We start from the raw sequence: 26,977 nt of genomic DNA, 5'->3' as shown, positions 1-26,977 counted from the left end.
GTGTGAGTGTTAACGGTGTTGGTGAGTGGTAATTGTGGTGGTGGTGGTGAGTGTTAACGGTGGTGGTGGCGAGTGTTAGTGGTGGTGGTAGTGGGTGGTAATGGTGGTGGTGGTGGTGATTTGTAATGGTGGTGGTGGTTAGTGTTAACGGTGGTGGTGGTGGTGAGTGTTAATGGTGGTGGTAGTGAATGTTAATGGTGGTGGTGGTGATTGGTAATGGTGGTGGTGGTGGTGATTGGTAATAGTGGTGGTGGTGGTGAGGAGGAGTGTTAACGGTGGTGTTGGTGTTGGTAAGTGTTAACGGTGGTGGTGGTGAGTCTTAACGGTGGTGGTGAGTGTTGACGGTGGTGGTGTGATGATGATCAATAACTGCGGTATCAAATATATATACATGTTGACTTACCATTTGCTTTTTATTAGCATAAGCAGCAGAGCAAGAGATTTGGACTGTTTCTACCTGGGTTGCCAACCACGCCTTCTGTTGCCTCATTTACAATGGCAGAAGGAACAGTACTGGGCTGCTCACCTATGCAAAGGTGTGAGGCCGCACATCCTGTGATTATTGAAATGTTGAAATAATTATTATTTGATACTATATAACGGCAATTAAACCCATCGCTGTGTAAAAGTACATACTTTTACAAAATATGAAAAATTACATAATCATGTCATGAAATGCCGTGTGTTACGAATAAGGACGCATATCATATAAACATACATATACAATCATTCAACAGTTTCTTAGAACGCAATCCGACAAAGTAACATTGCGATTAGAAATTACTTGGTACTCGGTAAACATAAGTAAGATTAAATCTTTTTCTAGAAAAGTCCTTTTCATTGCGTTTACAAAAATAACATTAGGCTGAAACAAAATATATACGTGTTTTCGGTAACATTGGTCCCGGCAGGAAGAGTCGGTCGGTCGGTCGGTCGGCATAATTTTATTTTACAAAAAAAAAAAAAATTCCGGTCACATGCTCCCAAAAAATTGGGTCGGTTGGTCGGTAAAATATTTTATTTTACACAAAATATTTTGAATCACGGGTCTGAAACAGGGTTGGTCGGGAAGGCCGGAATCCAAAACTTTGTTTCCTCTAACACTTAAAAAAATCGGGTGGTTTCAGAAGGACACGGTCGGGTGACCGGAAACAAGTATTTTGTCCAGCCTAAGCAATTAAAAAGCAACAACGACCAAAACTCAAAACAAGTATGTTTTTAAGAGTTTCTTGAAACTGTTTGTAATTGAGGCTCCCTTGATGTGTTGTTGTAGACCATTCCATGCTTTGGCAACAAATCAGGACAATGAGTTCTCCAGCAAGATAGACGGCAAAAAGGTTACTCATAGTGGCCCCTCCACTTTTTTTTCACCGGGTGTCTCCCCCAATTTTAACCTATAATGTGCTATGTGTAACATGTCTGGGTGAAAATAAATAACAAAATCTCTATTCTAATGAAAGTGTAAAAATGATGCACCAAATGGCTTCAATTGGACTTTCATTTTGCAAAATTTTCCAACTCCCCTGTGTTAATATACAGTGTGTAGGCCTATGGATAAACAAAATTCCCCTTTTTCGCTTCTGCTTTGGACACCCAACAATAAAAGCAATAATTTATACAATAATAGTGAAAACTCATCCACGAATGGCTTCAATTTGGACCTTCATTTAACCCATTTTCGGATTTTTCAAACTAAAATTGTACACAATATTAGTGCCAGAATTTATTTATTTATTTATTTATTAGACTCTATACACTGGAGATTGCACAATATCATAATAACAGTTAAATATATAATAGCCAAATACATTTTGAAAATATTACAATAATATACATGTCTAAAATGGTTTAAAATACGAATTGATACCAGTGCTGAGAATGGGACGAACAGGTGCGTATCACCTCTAAGACCATCCCACCTCAAGACCAAAAAATAAGCCACCCTCACCCTCCCCCCTTTAAGTAGATCTGCACATAGTGCAGCTACATGAAGAAAACCATGTGCAAGTACTGTTGGCTTCGAAATTTGATTCAAATTTTGAGTTTAAAAAAGAACCGCATTAGTTTTAAAAATAGAAAAAGCTAAAGAAGACCTAGTACTAGGAGGAAGCTGATTCCACAAAGATACAATGCAGTTGAAAAAAGATGACTTGAATGCCTCAGTCCTACAAAAAGGAACCTTAAGAAGAAGAGGAGCAGTAGATGATCTCGTGGTGGGATGCCCTTGTTCAGACCCAGAGTTGCAAAATTTGACATGTTTGTTAATGTCCAGGTCATACGCACCTGTAATACACTTAAAAACAATGAAAGGTCAAGCTGTTCCCTTCGCATTCTAAGAGGGAGCAAGTTTAATTGGCACAAGCGCTCCCGATAGTCCAGATCAGGGTAGTGCATAATGAATTTGGTAGCTCGCCTCTGGACACCTTCCAGGCACTCAACATTGTGTCTGGAGGTACCACTCCATAGGCAGCTACCAAACTCAAGATCACTCCTGATCAGGGCAACATACAGGGCTTTGGTGACTTACACAGGTGCATTAAAACCTACAGTGCGCTTAATCAGACCCAAAATTCTATTGCACTTTTTGACTACATTGTTGATATGACTATTCTTTTTTGAAGATATTTCAATTCCAAGATCTTTAATGGATTTAACAGAACTAAGTTTAGTATTGTTCATGAAATAGTCAAAATGGTCCACCACATAGCTTCAATGGGCCTTCAGTTTGCTGAAGTTTCTCGCTTCCGAGCGGGGCACATCCCCCCTCAGACACCCACTGCTTTCGCCATTTTATCTGCTTTGGACACCTGACACTTAATGTTTATTTATTCAGTGAATATTAATAGTGAGAACTTGTCCAAGAATGGCTTTAATAGCTTAATTTCACCAATTCTCGGCTTTTTCGAACTCAAAATAGTACCAAAATAGTCCATCAAATGGTTTCAACTGGGCTTTCATTTTGCAAAAGTTTCTCACTTCTGAGGGCGGCACACCCCCCCCTCAGACACCCCCCCCCCCCCACCTGCGTTGCGCAAGCGCCACGCTTCGCGGCCATTATTTCGATTTCTTACGTCACCCTGACTGCCCCCCCACTTTCAAAATCGTTCCGCCGCCGCTGATTACGTGTTTGTTCAATGGTGATGTCAAAAATGGCGATATTGCTTTAGACCCCCCACCCCCACAGTTGTGGGCGGTTTCACAGCAGAGTGGTTTGATTAAATAACTGTTTAGAGGCTGATCCAGGATTTGAAGGAGGGGGAGCGGTAGGACAGTAGTAGAGAGTTTGCGAAATGCGGTTCAAAAGCACAAACTTCAACGTCTAGAGAATTAAAGAGGATTATGTATTCAAAACCACTCTGAACACAAATATCTATATTGAGCCGTAAAGTATGAACGAAAATACGTCAATTTAAGAACAATAGTTTCCATATTTCCTCATAAGCTTGGTGTATAGTTTTGTGTGTGCTCATGACGTACAACATTCTGTTAGCTTTAAAATAATATCGTTGGGAATTCGGCAGAGTGACGAATCGAGAATTTTGAGCAAATTGAGTTTTTGTATGCTTAGGATTATGTTTCAGATTATCTTTTATTTGCACCAAAAAATAATGGCAAATCTTACTCCCCGACGTACTTATTGAAATTTTAATTTGGACGAATCGCGCCTAAGTGCAATAAATTGATTCGGCAAAGAGACGAATCGTATACTTAGCTGTACAAATCAGGTTGATCTATAGTTTTGTATTGGTGAAAATCCCGAATGCCATATACTGATATTTGATACCAACGTATAGTTGTAGGTATCTTCTATCCAGTGATACCAAAATAAGTACAAACATTCCCCACATGATATCGCTATGGCTAAATAATGTGAGTGTGCCTCCGTGAAATTGGAAAATAACTTATATACCAAGTTGAGTGTACATAGCCTTAGGACAACCAGTAATTTCTACAAAAAAGCCCTCAAACAAGGATACGTGCTATGGTTTAGGCCTACACTTAGTTAAATGCGTATTCGACCCCGAATACGACTGTCTGCGCAGTGGTTGAGACATTTTGGCTACAGCATAAAACCGACTAGCTGTTAAAACGCGTTTTGAGGTATTATCGATTGTTTCAAAACGTCATGCAAGTATTGCAAATAATTCGTGTACATTCACTTTTATAATACATTTCAAATGAGTGCTCACGAATGTTCTAAATTTTTAGAAGGGCCAATGGAATGGTACCAAGATTTTTAAACGTCGTTTACTCAGAACAGCAATTTTGCGTATTCGGCACTCTGCCGATAATTCCTGTTAAGAGGCTCATCGCCTTGCAAGTTCATTCATGCTTATTCAAACGAAACGCCTAAGCTAGAGTCTTTTGTCTTGAAGTGTCACCAATAGCCCACTTGACCAAAAAAAGAGGAAACACGTAATGCAGTCCTGGGATGCAGTCGCTTACACATGTCCTTCTTTTGATCGCCCATTGATACACATGTCCCGAGTTTAAGCGATAAGGCGCTGTTTGTGCCGTAACCAATCAGACGTTTGCGATGAAGTAAATCTGAGCAAGAAATTCAATCGATATATTTGAGGTAGCCGTGGAAGTTAAAGTAAATTTGTTAACTTCATTTCACACATTCTCTAGTGATCCTCAACGAAAGAAAGCCATTGGATGCACCATTATTACACTACTATTGGTTATTTTCCGACCACATCATATTAACATCTTTCCAGTTAATTAAGTCTCGACTTTTAGGTACGGACCTACTCACTTGACGCAATTCTATAGTGTTGCGTCTCGTTTCTTCTACCTTTTCTCCCCTTTACTTTTATCACATTTTTCCTTACCGAGCTAAAATTATCCCTGTCTTTTCTTTCTTCTTTGTTTTTTCTGAAGGGGGGCGACGATTCCGATCATTGGGGCCCCCTGTATCCGGGCCTGGGCTCAAACCGTGATAAAAGAACGGGTGGCTAATGCTCTATTATAAACGGCGAAAACAATAAAATTGGGACTAGCATATTGGTCCGGTTTTACTTGGACAACTACGAGAAAATCGTTCAATTCCAAGTGATTTTAGCCCAAAATGAAAGTGAATCGAAATGATAACCATGATAACAGATCGACCGCGATGTACATGGCACACCGACATCGCCTGGTTAATAATTACATTGTACAGCAGAGACACTAAAATGAATACACGGGATCGATACACGTGAATGTGCTATGCACGATTTGATATTCAGACGATAAATCTTTGGATACCGGGGTAGAAAATGATGAATATCTCCCGTATCTTTTTATTCTAAAGAAGGCATATTTTTATGCTTGCAGTTGAATATATGTGTTGAAAGGATATGATAGTCGTTAGCTTGCGTACTGAGAAAGAACCGTACGTATTGAGCTCAAAAACTGACAATAATTCTGATTTTATATGTGCCGAACTATAGCGCAGCGTAGCACTCGTTGAGGTAGTCTCGGGCCACACTGTATATGGGTATCACGAACATACAGGATCGACGAGTGTCAGACCGACACAAACTGGCTGTGTAGGAGACTATCGTGGAGGCAGTCTAAAAGCAGCGGACCTCATGGCGTATGTATGCTCACTGACCGTACAGAGGTCAGTCACAGGCTATTATCAATAGCCTTAGTCGGATGTCCCTCAGCCCATTATGCGTTTCAAAACTATTAAACAGGTCGGAACACAATGGCCATGCGTGGCTGTGGATTCAACCTACCATGGCGATTTCTGCCATGAAGATATCGGGGCGATGACACTGTGCATGGAGACATGAACACCTATTTTCAAACTCAACCCCACCCACCCCACATACACACACCCACCCACACGCAAAACACACAATCATAAAAACACAAATAAATAGATAAAGTCAGAAAGTATGAACGAATGAAAGAAATACAGTTATTTTACCTGCGACGTGTGGGCAAGCCATTGAAGTTCCGCTGATCGTATTACTGGCCGTGTCACTGGTATACCATGCACTGGTGATGCTGACTCCAGGGGCGAAGATATCGATGCAAGACCCGTAGTTGGAGAATGATGCTCGGTTATCAAAACTATCAGTTGCTGCTACAGTAATAGCCTGAATAATTTCAAATGAACGATTTGGAGTAGTAAAAGGATGTTTGATAAGAAACATTTAAAGTACCATCCACAAGAGGATATACAGGGTGTAACAATAAAATTTATACAATTGCATTTTGACTTCTCAGGAATAAACTAAAAGAGTTATGGCATAAATGTTATATGCAATACAAATAGTAATATCTTGGCTAAAAGGGGACGTTTAGTTGGTTTCTTTACTAGCTTGGGTTCAAAAGTTATGTCCGGTTAATTAAATCGTCCAATAAACGTGTTGGGCCACTTTTGTCATGTTTGCGTATATCAAGTTTGAACGCGTAGATATGCTTATCGTGCATTAAACATCAAAGAACTGACACAAAAGAATTATAAGTGGTGTTTCTTCGTATAATTAACATCAACTTAATAATAATAATATATTTCTTTAAACTCTATAAATGAAATTTCTTTCAAATTGTCTTATAGATAAAGTAATTTCATATATGCCTGAACAGTTTTTGCATCCATAAGTATAAAACAATAAAATTTTGAAATTAAGTTCAGCTGGGCTTCTAGCTGTTCTGGGGCGACCACTATTGCCAGCATCATACTTTTTACATACTTCTCATAGTTATATGAAATTGTGTGCCTTGATGGAAGGCGTGATCTTATGGTTTCTGCTTGACTCCATGTGCTATCGAATGTCACAACCATAAAAATGTGCTCTTCCAACGAGAATTGGGGTTGAAGTTGTTGAACTGCAGCTAGCCAGTTGTGACTTTCAAAGAAGATATTCTATTATGTAATCATTCCTACCACTTCGAATACCCCATTGTTTAACACTACCTATTGTAAGAGCACCGTCCAGGTTGGTCCATGGTTCAACTCTATTCAGTCACTTTTGTAACACTTAGACAAAAGTGGCCCAGGCAGTTTTCAGATTAGGTTACATAATTGACCATATCTTCACTTGTATACCATCGATTTTATTGGAACAAAGCTTATCTGGTGGCTAAAGAAATTATCTTGATAGACATATAAATATCAAACCATCCTTGTGTCATTCTATTTTCACAATTATACAAATTTTATTGTTACACCCTGTACATAATATGAGCCAGAAATAAACAAATATCCGACAATCAACTCGATTCCCTGTGACAGCCCGTGATTGCTTAGTAGCGCGTAAAAGGAAGATTGATTTATGTATGTTTTATTCGAAGAGTAAGATTAGCAGAAAATGGCAAACAATTTTCAGAAAGATTTCTAAAGATTGTTTACGCATTAATGAGATGATAATTTATGTTGTGTTAATTCCTGTTGTGACGTACTCGCAACGATTCATTTCTATTCACCGTGTTCATTGAAGTGGGAGAGAATACAGGAAGATAATGTCAGAGAGTAAATGTAAAACTATTTTAGAGTATCTTGAGCCAGCATAGGCGCTTCTAGATATACCATCTTTGCCAAGTCCGTCAAGTAGGACCACGCTCAATAGTACGATAATCCACGCCGTCAGCGTAGATGGATTATCGTGCTAATAGCGTGGTCCTTACTGACAGACTACATAATATGTCTATGAGACAGGACAGCAGTATTATTTTACTGTCTATGAGACAGGACAGCAGTACACAGCGTCCACGGCAGGTAAATAATTATTTACTGTCTATGAGACAGGACAGCAGAAATTGAAAAATGGTGCAATCAAAAAATGCTCACAAGACAATGTAATATAGCCCTGTATGATGTACTTTAAAACATTCAATTATGTTACTTTGAAAAGCAAAAACGTTGACCCCCCAAAAAGTTGAAGCATGTGAAAATCACAAATCTTACACTGGAAGCCTAAATTACATACCTAAGTTTAACACCAGGTTCTACAAAAAAATACTGTGCAAAGTTGGGTGACCGAGCTCTTAATAAACTTCATGTATACGTTCATACTTTTGTCCTACAATAAATTTAAAAGAAACATGCCTGACATATGCATGGTGTGCATTGAGTATGTACTGAGAAATGATATCTAGAGGTTTTTAAGACGGGATGTGCTGCTCGAATGCTCACGCTGCCAAGCCATTACCATGATTACTCATGGGCAATTTCTAGCGAAATTTTCTCCCGTGTTTAATTCACTACCTACATCTACATCATCAGCATTCACTTTCGACTTTTTGCTCCCTTTTAAAATGTTTTTATGAAAAAAGAAACAAACAAACAAACAAAAGCCCTAGAAAAAGAGAAAAAGTGAGCCCTCACCCATGGAAAAAGGACGCGTGCTGGTGAGTAGTTGCAAGCATCGGCGTTGGAGTTTCCAGCTGCTACTACCATAACAGCTCCTGCATCAAAAGCGGCCACAACAGCATCATCAAGGGACTGTGTTGCACCTCCACCGAGAGACATGGATCCAACTCTCAATCCGGTAGCTTTGGCGACAGAGTCAACTCCTAAAATATTGGGAGTTAATAGAAATATAATTATGATGATCGGACGTGTGAATGTTAATATCGAATAGGCCATTGTGTTCTAAATATGGGAATATTGCAATTCGCTGTAGAAGTGACGTAATAATTGGATTAACTACCATAGCAATAGATGAATACAACTTTTGTCTATATCGCTCTGCACTACAACGTTCACGAGATACCTATGCATTGAACCTATCATGCTAATCACTCGTACCTGTAAGATTAGTATATTTGAAAAGAGCGGTATTATATTCAATCTATGATTGCAGACATACACAGGTGATGAGTGCAACCTGCTTGTAGTGCAGGGCGATATAGTCAAAATTTTAATCATCTATTGCTATGGTAGTTAATCCGATTTATTATGTCACTTCTACAGCGAATACGCCCTTTCGCAATTTCGGAATATTGCAACTGCGCATTCTCAGACATCGTCACACAATTAATTCTTCGACGGGATATACACAGAACTAGTCTCCCCCACTGACGACCGTGTGAATGAACTGCGACTCAAAGGGAATCCCCGTGATATTTCGCGTCTTTTACATGACCATTTTAAACAATCACAATTAATACTTTGCTAGTATATGCAAGTATTGAGAAGACATCTGGATCTAAGAACATGAAGACTTTTTAAGTGCGAAGTTCACTTCCGTTGAAATATACTGCACGAGTCGCTTTGTTTATATCTAATTCTTTTTATGGATATTACCTACAATGCACTCTGTTGTGAAATTGCGAAAGTGTTTATTGAGCTATTAGGCCTGCAGTTGTGAAATTAAGGTTATCTCCCACACATTTCAAATGGAGCCGCGGTTGAGTGAGTTCTCGCCTTTTTTCTGATTTGGATGGCCTTCCTGACTCTCCTTGAGAAGGCACTTGAGTCTCTATCCAGTAATATGGTCCCCTCCCAGTCGATGACATGATTTTCTATTCAGTTATTGTGGACTTGTGCTGTTCTGTGGTAGAAAGCTTTTTGTTGACTCTAGTGAATTATTTGGTAGCGAACTTTCTGATGCTATTTCTTCCTAACCCATCTAAACAGGAAAAAAGGCAAAAACGCACTCAACCGTGACGAGGGTGCATATTTTCTAGATCATGCATACGACCCACTGCTTAAATCGACATCACTTCCGGGTAACGAGGTTGGCTAATATCCGCATTTGTCTGGCCTAAGCCGGGTAGTAGTAGGAATGAGAGTACATACCAGCAATAACATTAGTCCAGGAACCAGATCCAAAACAGCTGAGTATACGAACACTTCGAACCTGACTACCGGGTGAAACACCATAGGTCGATCCACTGGTAGTACCACCGCAGTGAGTTCCGTGTCCGTTGCAATCTTCGCCACCGTTCTGTAGTAAATAAGTATGATTAATTAATAATTGACTGACTGATTAGTCTTGTTAGCAGACTAGAGTAGACCACATGCTGCTATGTAGAACACAAGCTACCCTCGATCTCGAGTCAGAGCTTATACACTAAGCCAAAAAAGAAACTTATAATTTTTCACAAGGTCGTATCTTAAAATCCTGTCACATTATTGATTAGGCGCGGATATTAAAGGCACAAGTCCTTTGCGTGCATAGCAGAAAATTGTAATAGAATGTTTGGAGTTTTCTAACTAAAATGCTAACTGCATTATGTATTTATCTATTTATTTAGGCCTATGAATATTTATTTATTTATTTACTGACTTATTTATTTATTTATTTATTTATTTATCTATTTATTTATTTATTTATTTATTTATTTATTTATTTATTTATTTATTTATTTATTTATTTATTTATTTATTTATTTATTTGGTATATAAGTAAGAAATTAGTAATATTCCATGACTCATCGGTTTATTATTGATTGTTGATAACTTAAAACTTGATTGATTGCTCGATTGATAATCATTTCACATTATGTTCCTATATATAGGCCCTATGGAACGTCTATTAATTTTGAATAGCATCGTACACTAGATAAATAAGCCTATTAGTATTGATTTATTCTATTCAGCGAATATCAAGGATTACTATCAAGCTTCTCACAGCTTCTTAGTTGGCTTAGTGGTAACGTACTGGGGTTCATAAAAGTGAGGACCCGGGTTCGATTCCCACCTCTGCCTATTTTTTTCAAGGCTGAGAAAAAAATGCAATTTCTGAACTGCAAACTTATTTGGCGTGCTATCTGAGCTGGTTCTTTTCTGGTGGCTGTGTCTGTTACAGGCACACTCCCTCTGGAATCCAAACCAGGTTCACGCTCATTACACTTCCCTTAAGTCCCAGATATGTCAAACCAAACCTTTTTGAATAGTGACTACGGTAGAGTAATACCTGGTGTAATCTCGTGCCAAGACTGTATGTGGCTGAATCGCAAACATATGCAGGTTTGACAAAAACTTGCTAATGATGCTAACTATGGTGGTTTCAACAAGATCAATTTTGAATATCCCTGTATGACCTTTAACTCTGAGCAGGGTACAGTTTGACAGCGAAGTTTGTTCCATTCATGGAGGTTGGTTGACATTTAGTGTGGAATATTTTTTCATATTTTTTTCATTGATATAAAATGTGCTTTACATGAGTTTACATTATGGCGCTGATAATGTAGTGAAGTAGCTTAAAATGACGGATTTAAGGAGACCGAATTTGAGTTTTGTGGGGGCAAAATTTCCTAATTTTAGCAAGATTATTTTGAAATTATCAAATTTATTGAGGTTTGAGGGGATCGTTCCTGTAAGTGTTCGTCAGAACTGAAATGCACTTATAATCTATCAGTTTTGAAAACGGGAGGAGCTTTATCAATATGTCCATTAAAGGTGGTACGTAGTCAGAGAGTTTGAATAGCCCATTGTGGGTCAAATGTAATAAACTTACTGTACACAAAGAAACAGCGTGAGTTCATTGGAGAACCAGGAATCTGCGCATTTGTTTTTTGTACCTCAAGTTTATAACATTTGACCTCAGGAGGGCCTTCAAACTTTCTGAGTACGTATCACTTTTAAAAGCCATATTTTTAAGCTCCTCCATTTGTCAAAAAATTGGAATATTGAAAGCATCAGCTGTGACGAACGCCAATTGCTGACGAAGTTTAGGAAATTTCGCCTCAAACCCCAATCAATTTGAAAATAACAGAATAATGTTGCATAGAGTCCGAAATTGGGTCCCCCACAAAGTTCAAATTCGGCCTCACTAAATCCGCCCATTTACATGAAAAGCACATTTACTATCAAACAATTATTTTACACCATCTCCCGACACACTGCAATTAATATTTAGCCCATACGGTTTATGCAGATTCCTTCCATATACAGTCGTGGAATTTTGCGAAAAAATATTCCATACTGAATGTCAAGTATGTATTAAAACTGAGTCTGAACCTTAAGAGCACACGATGTATTGCTGCTGGTCGAAGCAGCCAAAAATCGATTTTCATTATCTAAATCAATATATTATTGAAAAAAAACACTTTGATGTTTTGCAAAAGTTCATTCTACAAATCATATACTTTGAAACCTTGCTTGATTTATTGTTGTTAATGAGATAAATTATGTACGTTTTACAAAAGTGTTGTTGTTTCAGCCCTCTTTACAACATAACTCAAGGACCACAGGACCTACAAAAGTATATATGTGATATGTCAATTCTACACACTCGCTATGCAATTTTTGCCAAAGCTCACTACCATTATACTGTGAACTACCAAATCGCAACAGTTTAAAATAGTTGCTAACCTTAAAGCCACACACTACAATTCCTCATTTCTCAGACAAATGCTCAGACACTTACATGAATAGGTTTTGTCACCTTGCCTTTTAAAATCTTGTTTTTTTTTTTAATTAAAGAGTTTAACTTCAACACTACACTCTTTGTCGCTCACCTGGATGGGGATGCTGTGAATGATATTTTCAATCTACAATCGGGATGTCCCTCACTGACGACATCATATCATTGACAGAATGGCGTCATAGGATGTTACAATATAGTGCCCCCCCGGGCATCAGCAGGTTATCCAAGATAGGGTCTATTTCTAGTCCTTTGTGACGATTCAGTCTCGGTTTCTGAGTTCTTATGTGTATTGCTTCCAGAACTCTACGGGAATTCTCTTTTTGCTTCCGTTCTAGAACTACATTTTTCCAGTCAATATGATGTCCTTTTGATCTTACAACGTGTTCCCTGACAGCTGGTTTGAAACTTCCCGCAGTCAGTAGATTTGTGTTCTTTAATCCTTTTCTCTAGCTTCCTGACAAATTCTCATACAGCGCAGGTGATCTCATACACAATCCCAGATTGAGATTGTTTAATGGTAATGGGTTTCGCCTTGTCTTTTGGGGCTAAAAGCGCTCCTGAGCGCACTTTGCGGTTTGAAGTTGGTGGATACTCCCACAGTCCTAAACGCTCTGCGTAACTTCTTAGAAAGGCATTCTATGAACGCAAGGTGACAAAACCCGAGTCCGGGTTCTGAGAAGAGCTGTTTTTTTTCTTTGAACTGGCTGCGGAAGAAAATCCAGTCTCTATAGCTGCTGTTCCTTCAGAGCGTTTTTCACATGAGCGATCTCCTCTTCAATGACAATTGTTTGTCTATTAGTGTCTGGTTTCCCCCTTAGGCTACTCAATACGCCTTACGTAGGACTGCAACTGGGTCATTTAGACTCTTATTCCCATTAGAATATACTTGTTTGTTTGGGGGGTTTTTCAACACCAATAATGTGTGATTTCCTCTGATTTTTGCACCATTGTTATGCCCAATGGTGTACTTAATACCTTGTAAAACTAAGCCTGAAGTCCTTTAATTACAGTCAAATTCAGTGCGGCTAACTGGTTTTCTATCAATTTACCTCATTATTGCTGCTTAAAATGATCAGAAAAACTCCTTGACAGTTGTTACTAATATTACATAATATTTTTAGCAAAGAATAACAAAATTAAAATTTGACCTAAATCATATATTACGGCTGTAATCACAAAACTCACGCGGGATTTTCCTTACTGTTTTACTGTCAATACTTACACTTGGTTGATAATCAAAATGGTAAGCTGCACGACCGCCGAAGTCTTGATGGGAATGACGGAGACCAGTATCAATGATGTATACAGTTACTTCGTAGGAGCAACCTATATGGACGTTAAAAAAGAAACAATGTTTATATATACGTTGAAATTAATATAATGTAACTTGAGAATTTGCGATTGCACACTTATCCAAACTAAAGACTTCTCAAAAAAGTAACGCAGGCGTTATCACATTACCAACACACAATCCTTCGTGGAGAACATTCGCGATTTACATTTGGATCTGGATGAATCCTTGGTGTCATTTGATGTTTCTGCACTGTTCACTGCCATCCCCGTAGACAAGACACTTGAAGTTGTCGGTGAACTTTTGAAAAGTGATTCTAGCTAGAAGAAAGGTGAAGCAGAACATCTTGAGCCTGAACAAGTGGTTGGTTGTTTAAGCGTTTGTCTGGACACTTCTTACTCACTTACTGCGTATTCCGGGAGACAGACGTTCTACCTTGTGCTATGAGGAGTCTATGTAGTCCCCTGTCCGTGGATGCTTACATGGAATACTTCGAAGTCAGGCATTAACATCAGCCCCCCCCCCCACCTGCCGCGTATTTGGAAAAGATACGTGGATGATACGTGCGTGTTGATTAAGTCTATAAGTCTACGCACATGGAAGAATTCACTGATCACATTAATAACATTGATCACAATATTACGGCAACGCGATCTTTTGTTGGTCGAAGCAACCGAACAAAATTGATTTTCATTATCTAAATCAATATATTATTGAAAAATAACACTCTTATGTCTTGCAAAAGTTCATTCTACAAATCATATACTTTGAAAACTTGCTTGATTTATTGTTGTTAATGAGTTATGTACGTTTTACAAAAGTGTTGTTGTTTCATCTCTATTTACAACCATAGATTATCAATAACTTAGATAATCTATGTTACAAACATAACTCAAGAACCACAGGACATACTAAAAGTATATCTGTCATACTGCAGTTACTGTCCGTTTTCCTATACACAATACACAGTGCTCACACCATTGACGCGCGACCTTTACAAATAGTGTATGTTAGAAGTATGTTGCATTTACCTAGTTAACATCACTGTGTGAAAAATAACCGGCCAATATTTAAACTATTCTCCAAACTTCTAGCAAATATATTTCTCTAACATGACCTAAAATTACAGCTAGGTTAGATGTTCAGAAATAGTCGCACTTTCGTAGAATATGAGTGAGGGCAAAGCAGAGCTAGCTCATAGCTAGCCAACTCCCCGTGTTAATTGAATGGAGATTTGAGCTATATTGGTAACGGACCGCTCCGTTCTGAAGGATGCCACAAAAAAACGGTACAAGCTACATTTAAACTATTCTATGAAATTCTAGAAAATATAGTTTTGTAACATGTCCTAAATTTTTAGCTAATTTAGGTGTTTGTGTTTTAGGAAGAATATGTAAACGACAGATAACACCATAAATATGAAGAAATTATTTCCAAACCATGTTAAGTCAACAATCATTATGTTGCTCATTTTCAAGAATGCTGGTTAACAAAAAGCAGGCCGTTGTCTCATTTCGTGAACAAAGGTCCACATACCATTGTTTCCGTGCGTTTCCTTTATAATCAGTTACCCAACTGAAGCTGTATTATAGCACCTCATAGCGATACCGCACATATAAAACAGACACATGTGCACAACCAGAGAAGATCCGATTTAATCAGTTGAGCTGTTTCAATGAGTGTTATCTTGGTTTAATAGCTTTTAATGGGGTTTAAGTCCTGCAAAGGTCGAGATGAATTCTACTGTAGACATGACTGCATCATGTGATATTTGAATTCTTCTACACGCTCACTATGAAATGATCAATGCAATTTTTTCCAAAGCTCACTACTATTCACAATATGATGTGAACTACCTAATCGCAACAGTTTAAAATAGTTGCTAACCTTAAGTTTACGCAGGAAGAAGAATAAGACAATAAACTTCCCTTCCTCGATACTTTGTCGCCAACAAGACGGATCTCTCAAAGTTTCTTTTTTATTGGGCCATATTAAAGTCATTGTGCCTTAAATATGTTATAGATGCTGGAATTTATGGTCATGTTATGAAGTGATTTAATGTCACTAAATAGAAGCAAAGTCGCAAATGTTATAAAATCAATTTGCTTTTGTTAAAATGTGATATATAGATGTTGAGGGGAATAGATTGCCAGGAAGGAGTCTATCACTTGTGTGACATGTTTGATACAATAGCTCTCGTCGTCATCATGGTCGATGATATCATATTTTTGTCGGTACATTCCCGAGTTTGCCCCCCCCCTCCGTTTCGAAAACCTGGCTATGCCACTGCCGTCATATCCATAGACTATTGACCTGATCCCGGGTGGGGAGAGGGGTGGCACATCATATATTTTGGTGGGTATGCTCCTCGGAAATTTAAGGGAAGAAGTGCACCAAAAATCATTTTTTAAACTAAACATGCTAGGAACTTCATACTTGGTGTAAATGACACTTGAGACAAAAAAAAAAAAAAAATGAAAAAAAAAATCTCATTTGCAAATTTAATTGGCGGCCATCTTGGATTTTAGGTGTCGGGTTTCAAAATAGTAACGGAACGCAACCGTAGATGCTAGAGATGTAATTTTTTCTTTAAATGAAAGTTAAAAAGCAGCAAAATAAAAGTGTGGAAGTAGATTTTTTATAAAATGCTTAATTTTTCGAAAAAAAAGTCTGAAACATGATAACGCCTAAAAATGCGATTTTTTGACCTACACAAAAGTGACAGTGCGTCAAAACAAAAACAAAATTCAAAAATCTACAAAAATCTACATTCTGTGAAAATTGCATTCAAATCCGTCGTAAATTGGTCACAAGTTACTCTTTTGAAGGCGCAAAAATGCAAAAACGAGAAAAACCCTAAAAAACATCTAGAAACACCTTTTTAAATTTGTTAGCAAATTAGATGGCAATTTAGTATAATACAACATGTAAATAAAAATTCCTTTAAAAAAGGAATGTGGCGCCCAATGTGAGCTGGACGGGATATGGTGAATTCCATGGTGATTAGATTTGGTATTATAATGATGTTTTTAGGGAAGAGTAGAAGATGATCAAATGAGAGAAATGCTTCATGGAATGAAGCTTTCGTATCAATTTGCGATTATGTGGGGTCGGAGTTCTGTTTTGGGAGCCTATTGTAGTGAGGATATTGCTTTGGATATTGAATATTGTTGAATTTCGTTATGCATGGCCTAGGGTATATGATGGATAACTAGAAGACACAAATAAGTAAGCTTCCCCCTAGTCATCTATACACTCATTCTTGTCACACGACGAATTTCGACAAAGTCATGTAAACGTAAGTTCGTTTTTCACCCGACCTCCGTCCAGAAACAATCCTGAAATGTTGAACACTTGGGGTCGGTGCACTCATGCCAGTTTATCCTAAGGTATACTCTGTGTCTTTTGTAGCCAACCATGTGGCTAAGAGAGGCTAGGAAATACTTTATACTGAGCGTACGGCTTTTTGACCCGCTATTTTCCGGGCACAAAATACCGATCATAATCCGGCCACCGTTACCCAGCTTGTTTCTACTGAGACCAGAAAGCCGTGTCTCGCACGATGCACGGCATTTTTTCCTGTAAACCGGAAGTACGGAAAACAGATTTGACGGTTAATTATATCCTAAATTTAAATGTCTACGGATGGCAGCTCATGGCATATGACCTACAATCACAATATAGTATTTTCGTAAAATCCAAATTGCATTAATTTACCAGTGGATCTAGTAATTGGCTATTATGATAATTAATTTACAGCTCATATATAACCAACTCATTAATTATAAAGATATAACCAACTCATTAACTATAAAGAAGTAGGCCTAGGCCTAGACTAAGTAAAGTCATATCCATTTTACTGTATACTTCATCAAGTTCATGCGAGTCACACATGTGTCCAGTATATATAATATCGGAAAGAAGGAACCTACTACATCATAGGCCTAAGCTAGACTATACAAGTAGAATATAAATCGCGTTATTTTTGCAACACGCATGACCTCGACCCGGCAACTGATGACACGGCTCGTTTCTACTGCGCAGATTACACGCTTTGACCCGGCATGATCCACCTCAAGAGGTGGATCACGAAAGGCGAGCACATGACCCGGCATGACACGGCAACCGATTACCCAGATCGTTTCTACTGGGCTTGTTACCCGGTATGACCCGGCACGGCACGGCATGGCACGGAATTTGGCCCTCAGTAGAAACACGCAGTAATACAAAACAATCATACCCTCCTTTCATATCAAACAATACCAAGAAATTGACATGCCTGCTAAATCAAGGGTAAGATCGATCGTTATTCTTCATGAAACGGGCACAGCCCATTTTTATGTTATTAATTCTGCTAAAAATTAATTAATAAATAACAAGATTACGTCATAGAACTCTATTTTAAACAGACAAAATAGCCAGTGGGGTTTCTTTCACTTAACCTTGCTAGGAACCCTTCCCAGCAGTTAGGCATTATACAATGAATATTATTTTTGCAAATACACTTCTGACCTTCAACACAGTCATGTCTTCCGAATTTATTCCTTTCTCTGCTGACCAGAACTGATGTTTTTTATCAGAGATAGTCACCACAAAGATACTGAGCTTCTAATATCTTTGGTCACAATCAGTTAGCAGTCGATTCAAGCACATAAAGTCATAAACCAATTAGTGATTTCATGATTGGTCAGTGGTTGTGTTGGTCAACTATAATTAATTGGTGTTGGTTTATTACAATATGTTGTGAAGATAACATGATAAAAGCTTATTTGGTTTTTGAGATACAGATTTTTGACTGTAAAATTGTTATATATCGCCACTTGAAAAACAATAAAATACATAATAAATATCACTGCTTGAAAAACAATAGAATACATTAATAATACATTTAATGTGTATTAAATGGGAAATGGAAACTTTGCACACGAGTAATGAGTTTGTTTAAATTAAGTTGTCTTATCTCTGTACTAGATTATTAGTTTTTGTTACTTACTTGGTGCAGTGTAGCTGTTATCAAGAGGGAGGTATCGTTGATCAATACGGTCAAGACCCCAAGAGGCGACCTGCTGCGAGTGCGCTACACCATCTTCTTCAACATACTCGACACCCTCAAGGGCAAGCAGCTGTAGAGTTCAAATAAAAGACAAATGTCCATGTTGATGAGGTACTAGCTAATGCATTATTGGTAAGTATATAACCAAGGATTCTCGAGGAATAATATACTATAGGATAAGCCACACGTTTGCGAAAATGAATAATGGCCAATCATGCATGTGTTAGTATGTCTTGTGTAAGAGATTGACTTGTAGAAGAGGTGATGCATATTTTTGTCGTTCCGGTAAAAAAATCTAAATGGCGAAAATTACGAATATTTCTTTCCATTACTATCATATATATTTTGAAAAGCCAAGTAACTGAGTTGTTAGCTCAATATGCTAGGAAAATATTTTAACCGATGCCCCTATGTTGACTTTGGCTAAATAAGCTGTATTTTTGTCGGAAAGGGTCCGAATAAAAGGCAGTCGATGTGCGCCATCTTGGCAAAATTTGGGATACCAAACTTCCCAACAATTGTCAATCAAATCAAAATACGAGATAAGTCAATTGATACCTGTACAAAAAAGAGGTTATTCCAAACAGTTCTTGAACGTATTATATATATATATATATATTATAATAAACATTTATCGGTATCTTGACACTAATTTCTCTTATTTTTTGGACTAACGCAGTGAAGTTCATCAATGCATGGGAACTTTTAAAGTTTCTTTGTGAAATTTGTCTGAAATGTGTACTCTCTTCGCAGTCCCCGGGTTGCAGTCTGCCGAAAGAACCCCGGAGCCGACGTTTGTTTGGAAAGGTCCAAGTTTGTGTGACTTCGGAACTAAGCACTGATTACCGAGATATTAGCCGTACGCCAGTTCATAGGCCTACTTAACGATTTTGCTTGAACTGCTTTTATAACTCAAAATAAAACTGATATTTCAAACTCAAATATCCGTACATGCATTACTTTACCCGTTTAAGTATAAAACTAACTGGGCCAAGTTCTATAGGGCCTAGTGTACTTCAAAATCACCGGCAAAAACAAGGGTTTTTCGATTTAACACACAGACTCATTTACTTAAATTAGTATAGACAAGCTAGTTTATTTCTGGACCACACTTCAGGCTTCACATCAAGCGGTAAGTCAGATTATTATTTATATCAGGCTTTTGAGCGATACAATAAAACTGTATATTGTACAATATATTGTACTATATAAATATTCACTGATTTAGAAAGTTTGGAGCATTAAACAAGTGGATCTCTGTGTAATGTCATTTTGTTAACAGCGGATAATTTTTTTAATCTGAACTAATCTTTTTGGCAGAAATAATCGAAAATCATATGTGTTTATAATGTTAAATTTAAAACTCACTATATAAATATCTGAAAAAATGTTTTTAGTAAAATGTATTCAAAATTGTCACTATGCATTTAATGCCATAGTGACCGTCGTATTGGCCAAATATATATTTTGGCGTTGTCAATGAGTAATTTACAGGCTGAGTCAAAAGAAGTAAACTCATGTTTGAGGGGCTGTAACTCGAGATCTGCAAGGAATCTGCTAAAAATAAAAACACCACTGGAAAGATCAAATTCTACACGTTTAAATAAAAAAGAATTGTTGCAATTGCTTACAGAAAACTAAAGTTATACTCATTTGAATACAACCACCCATTTTTGTAGCTGCACACGGTTTCACTTCTTAAGTAGGGCCTACCTATTATATTGACTGGTTAGGGCGATATTCAAATAAAGTTAGGCCTATGTGGCAGGTGTGGTTTCGATCAATAATTCCTACATGTTAACGGGCTCTTTTCAATATGAATTTTATTCATTGCACTACATTATAATAAAACGTGCAAATGACAACATGGCAACCACAATTTACCGCACGGGAGCGCACGTTTCTATCGACGAAGTATCATGAAACTAAGAGTCCCACTGAAGTCCAGCGTCTTTTTCGTCTCCAATTTCCTATAGCTAACCGGGTTTTATGTAAGGGAGCAGTATATAAGAATGTGAAAAAACTCAATGTGCATGGGACACTAAGGAACAGACAGCCGGAAGCTTCTGGCAGACCACAAACTGCTAGATCACAAGTGAACATTGCCAGAGTCAGACATGCGTTACAGCAAGACCAAAGATCAGCTCAATCATTTACCCAACATTCCCCAATCAAGCTTCTGCCGGATCGTTCGTAAAGACTTGAATTGGTATCCCTACAAACTATAGTACCGCGATGGACTTTGTTGAATATTAATTAAAGCAAAAGTCTTTTCAACAATAAATCCTGTTAGCATGGTTAGCACTTAGCTGACTCGTCGTAATTGAAACGGGTAATAATCAATCAGCCGTGTGCAGCTACAAAAATGGGTGGTAGTATTTAAATGAGTATAACTTTAGTTTGCTGTACGCAATTGAAACATTTCCTGTTTTCATTTAAACGTGTAGAAGTTGCTCTTTCCAGTGGTATTTTTATTTTTAGCAGATTCCTTGGAGATCTCGAGTTACAGCCCCTCAAACATGAGTTTACTTCTTTTTGACTCAGCCTGTAGTACTTTTAATTAATTTCACTAAGTAAGACTTATCGAAGGTTTGTTTATACATGCTGATTTGTATCAAGTAAACATAACTTTGGCAATTAAAAAAAGTTCATTTAAGTGCAAGCGTGCCAGCAGATATTGACTCTCTTACTTTGATGATAGACTGATTCACAATATTTACCTAAAAATGCACCCAGAACGGAACAAAAATGATAACCCAGCAAACACAAAACGTTTTCGACATCATTCGGAAAAGGTTATAAAAGGTTGTCAGAAAACGTTTAAATGTCGGGTTATATAAAGGGTATATTAAGGGTATAAAACATTTTCATAACATTAAAAATAATTTTTTGCTAATCTACTGCCCAGCAAACAAAAAATGTTTTACAGAAAACGTTTAAATGTCGGGTTATATAAAGGGTATAAAAACGTTTTAATAACATTCCAAAAACATTTTTGAAAACTTGATACAAAACATTCTAAACAGAATGTTATTTTGGGGTTGAAAAATATTTTGCGAAAAATGTTTGCCCAAAATAGTTACAATAACGTTTTAAAAACGTTTTCATGACTTTTATATAACCCGACATTTAAATGTTATTAAAACGTTTTGAAAAAAACATTGTAAGAACATTTCTGTGTTTGCTGGGTGCAAATATTTTAACATAATGTTATTTAAATGTTGACAAAATATTTGGCAAAACATGTTTGCAAAAATTGTTTACAATAACATTTTTGAAAACATTTTACAAATATTGTTGGAGTGTGTTTTCATACGAAACGTTTTAAAACGTTTTCATGATCTTTATATAACCCGACATTTTAATGTTATTAAAACGTTTTTATGTAAACCAAAAGCTAAAATATAACTTATTAAAAACGTTTTTAAAACGTTTTTGTGTTTGCTGGGTAGCTTGAATAGAATCAGAATCCGAATCAGAATTTATTGACATTCACCATATAACAGGTATGGTCAAAATACAAGACAACACTAAATACTACAACTAATACAATTTTTAAAATTACTATTATAAACTACAATAATACTGTAACACTGAAAACTAATTAATCAATTTATTGATGATCGTAGCTCAAATGCAGATTTAACATAATTAGCAACTGCATGAACTGTATCATGATCGTTAGCACTCATAATTAAATGAAATTTGTTTTTAACAAACATTGAATTGAAATCAAATATATCACTAAATTTATCAAACAAATTACCACGCAAGTTATTAAAAAGCGAATATATCTGCATAGAAGACTGAAGCTGAATTTGAACGCCATCGCTGAGTGACAAGCGATTCGTTCTAAACCAATGAGGTATCTTCTTCATTGGCCAAAAACCAATCGATTGAGATCAGCAATGAAGTATAAATTGAGTTTGACAGTATGCTTATCTATTTTGCAATAACCTCTAACCCGATCTAGACACCTACATAAAGTCTGCACAAAAAGTAACTCAGCTGTTACAAATACACCTATAGATTCAAAACAAGTAATTGTTTTCACAATATTTCAACATAGAGAGAATGATAATTTATTTACACGCGTTTTGATACCCGATTCGTCAAATGTCGTTCAATATTAACAACACAGTAGTGCTTTTACAGAAAAATACCCGAATTTAAAAGTTGCAGCTTACAGCGGCGATCAATGGTTACAATGCCAGCACTGTAAACACGTAAAGCCCGCCATTATCTTCGCGCTTACTTCAAATCAATACAAATAACTGCAACTTTTAAATTGGGTTATTTTTCTTTCAAAACACTGCTGTATTGTCAATATTGAACAAAATTGGACAAATGGGGTATCAAAATGCGCGTAAATAAATCATCCTTCTTTTATGTTGAAATATTGCGAAAACAATTATTAGTTCTGAATCTATAGGCGTATATATAACAGCTGAGTTACTTTTTGTGCAGACTTTATTTTGATTTACCATGTTTATAGACCGAGATTCAGGTTCCTGCGCACGCACTGCGATAACCTATTTCCTGCAGTGTACTGTACATTGCATTTTATTCCATGTATACATTACATGATAAAGATTTAAGGGAGTAGACCGAGATTCACGCATCTGACTTACCTTCTCAACAAGGAAGTCAGGGATATTCACGGCTAGGCCATTGATGGAACTGTACTTGTATTTTACTACTGCATTCAGCTTAGAGAATCCCGCCGAAGAAATAAACTTGTCTTGATTTACACCTTCCTGCATGGCAGATAAAAAGAACAAATTATTATCATATAGACAATGTACATGATTGGGCTATTCCAGTTAAATTCCATACACCCACTATACCTACAAGACATGACTTTAATCTCCCACACTGTGGTATGAGTTCCAACACCCATTCGGGTAACTCTGTTTGAAATTCACACCCCTGTGTGGGAGATTAAAGTCATGTCTAAAAAGGGCGTATACAGTAATTTACTACGTTCTGTCTCCCTCTCTATCTCGTTTTAAAGGTGAACCTCATTGAAAATAAAGTTATATATCAATGGAAAGCTTATGATGTCAGGATATTAAAAATTATTTTTTCCGATTTTTTTGATGGCTAATAAAGCTGAAAAATTAAAAAAATGATTGAATTTTTGGTCTTTTTTAAGGCGCCCAAAAAGCACCCAAATCAATCGTCTATGACCTTGGGAATGCTCGTGACGTAAGCTCAGGGTTCGCAGTCACGTGATCCTACTCGGAAACATGTAAACAAGACTTGCTTCCTGTACTTTGCAAGCTGCCCGGCAAGTCTGATTTTCACAATAAAGCTTGAAATTAGAGGAATCTTCAAATTGCTGGTTCCTTCTATATATATTAGAAATAATAGAATTATTGTCAACACATAAATTTTCCGTACATTTTTGACAAAATCAGTCATAACTGGCTGGGTATAACTGGGTAATTGAGTTTGAATTTCGCGCTGGGATCAATCCCATGCGCAAATGCTGCTACCGTGCATGTCATGGACTGAATAAATATGATCGAATAACAAATTAAATAGTTGTTTGTGACATTCCCTATATATTCTTGATCCATTTTAAAATGTCTGATTTAAAAAAATATCGTCTTGCAGTAATTACAAAATTAATAAAAAACCTCCGATTTCATCAAATCCAGCCCATAAAAGGTTGTCATATTTAGCGTATGGCGGTAATACATTCTTTCCACACAATCGCGATTGAAAGAAACAGATACTGGGCAGATACTTTATTATAAAATAAATACAATTTAGGCTTAGTATGCCGTTATTTGATGGAATTCTGAAATCTGAATAAAATTAAAATATTGTCACTTGTGTCATGATTCTTTAATGATAGTACAATCAGTGTACGGTACTGAAAAAGTGAAACATTCATGTTTTATGGATTACCGAATACGATGCGTAAATTGCTGCTGAATTGCAGGGACGGATATGCACCACTGTGGATATGCACACAGACACAGCGACTCGCTTCGGGGCTTCGTCCTCTGTGTTTCATGGGGTGTTTCAGCAGATTTGATCAATCGTTCCCTTATATTTGGAACATTTACAGGAATAAATTTTGCTGATGAAGTAGCAATAAGTTGGAAATATCAGAATGTGAATATCAAATCGGTCATTTTGTCTGCAAGTGGCAGTACAGTCGCGGATACTGAACACTCGGCGTAGTGAGACTCAGTGCAGTCACTGAGCTCATCCCGTATGTATCTATACGAGTTCGCCTATCATACATGACCGGCCATGACTGGTTGTAAAGCTAAGAAATCATTAAAAAATCCTGTACATGTACCTTATTCTATTCCTTCATTTTCTCATTGTGATAAGTTCATCTCAACTTGGTGTGACGATCTGTACTGGTAGCACTAGCAGTTATTTTTTTGTAATCTGTTTTCATTCCGGTTCTTCGGCGAATCTTCGCTCTTCGTGCTTTACTGTAATATTCCCTATGCATATCGTGGATGGCTTGGCCTATCCCAAATCACCTCGGCCAGCACTTTTCCCATTTTTAAATCCACACACTTTATTCAGGAACTTCATTCTTAATTTGATCATGATATTTCCTTCATGTTATTCTTATTTTATTGAAGATAGTTTTCATGTAAAGTAAGTTGACAATGACTGAATTCGTGCATTGGCCCGATGCATGCCACAGTAATACACGGACATTGTGTTTACAATCAAACCCGGAAGTAACTGTGTGTCCCTGAGCTGACGTCATCAACGAAAGCGCCCAATTTGAACGATTTCGTTTTGTAATTTAGGGGGGTGCCAATATCCAATCTTTGCATGGAGATTATGTCTAGCCTGGTACGCTATGCAAATAAAAAATATTCTTTTCTGCTTCCTGACATCATAAGCTTTCCATTGATATATAACTTTATTTTCAATGAGGTTCACCTTTATGATTGCCAGGGGTTTCACTCCCCATAATACCAATTGTGAAGGCCCTGACAGTGGAGGATCACCACGGGATGTAACTCCCCCATACGTCAATGGTGACTGCTCGTAGTGGCTAAGCTGGAATAATGTTTTTGTCATATCAATTTCTAAGCGCTCTTTATTGAATTTACAACCATATTACAAAATAGCCGAAAATGGTATCTTTTCGCAAAAGTTTTGCAATTGAAAGAGAAATAGCAATTGCTCATTGAAATGAATCCAGTATATGAATAATATAGGTATGTTCTTTCATTTAATGACATAAAATTTAAAAATATTAGTAAGGATCATTCGGGGTTTTGACTTTCAAACCTATATAAAACTTGGTCAAAAATTGTGCGTGAATAGGTAATTTTCAACAGATTTACCACATTCGCCTTGCTATAAATATTGAATTGCGTCATCTGTTGACGTAATGAAAAAGGGGTGTTTAGCGGAAAGTGTTACCTTTCGTTTGATACAAAAACTTTTCTAATTGCATGAAGTAAACATTCGACGTTTTGACATAAACCAATCACATATGCCGCATTTTCCACTTGTCATGCCCAGATAGAGGTTTACACAGCTTTTATCCACTCAACCGTGTAATGTAAACACAGACTGTGTAGAGGCAAGGCAAACTTTGCTTGGAGAAATTTGTGTTCTATAAATTAAACGCATAAGTAAAAATCGACACGAGTGACGGGAGAGATAATTTTTGTTATAGCATCCGTATCTACGTTCATTTCGCACGTGGAAAATCTTCAAAACTGGCTAAATACGTGACCTCGCTTCGATACAAGAGAGTGGTTTTGAATAGATCGACGTACGTCCGATACCTACGTTTGGAAATCGCAATCTCTCTAGTGATAATCGGATTACACGTATCACTTCGCTGGCGAATTGATTGATCGATAAATGTTCATTTTAAGGACAGTTGGGCTAGCTTATTTATTTTTGACGTAGAAAGGAGTGGCCTGATACAATTGAAATAGCTAATTAGCTGCGCCTGCGCGTCGGCAACCCGCTGTCCCACTTTAACACGCTTCGTAGCGATCGATAGGTGTTGTGGGATTCGCTTCGTAGTGTCGATTAGGTACCTATTGTGCCTAATGAAATATGCGCAGTGTATTTTTGCGCTGTAGGGTTAGCTAGCGATGATAAGGTACCTATTCGACCTATCGGGGTTAGGGTTAGGGTTCATTATTGATTGGAGATTATAAACGTATTCATTGGTAATACTAGTAATAGTATATCGTGTATATATACGCTTTATTCCGTAAAAATGAGTATGATAAAAGCACGGCTTTCTAGAAGTACGACTCGTAGCACAGTGGTATAACATCTGGAATATGGCTCCATAGGTTGCTG

At 37.3% G+C, this 26,977-nt stretch overlaps 2 protein-coding genes across 2 annotated transcripts in view; both read right to left on the bottom strand.

Moving 5' to 3' along the window:
• Positions 1 to 26,977, bottom strand: part of LOC140161976 (aqualysin-1-like) — an 85,890-nt gene that overhangs the window by 57,262 nt on the left and 1,651 nt on the right. The gene's annotated exons all lie outside the window — the stretch shown is intronic.
• On the bottom strand, positions 417 to 25,726 carry LOC140163281 (extracellular serine proteinase-like). Its single transcript, XM_072186679.1, has 8 exons — positions 25,622 to 25,726; positions 23,293 to 23,418; positions 18,602 to 18,731; positions 13,540 to 13,643; positions 9,743 to 9,890; positions 8,327 to 8,514; positions 5,921 to 6,092; positions 417 to 553 (listed from the first exon to the last, which is right to left on the bottom strand). Exons 1-8 carry the CDS (start codon positions 25,724 to 25,726, stop codon positions 417 to 419), a joined length of 1,110 nt encoding a protein of 369 aa, XP_072042780.1.

The sequence above is a fragment of the Amphiura filiformis genome, chromosome 10 (assembly GCF_039555335.1).
Source record: "Amphiura filiformis chromosome 10, Afil_fr2py, whole genome shotgun sequence".
Taxonomy (NCBI): Eukaryota; Metazoa; Echinodermata; class Ophiuroidea; order Amphilepidida; family Amphiuridae; genus Amphiura; species Amphiura filiformis.
Note: the sequence above shows the minus strand (reverse complement) of the source record. Positions and strands in the feature narration are given on the sequence as shown.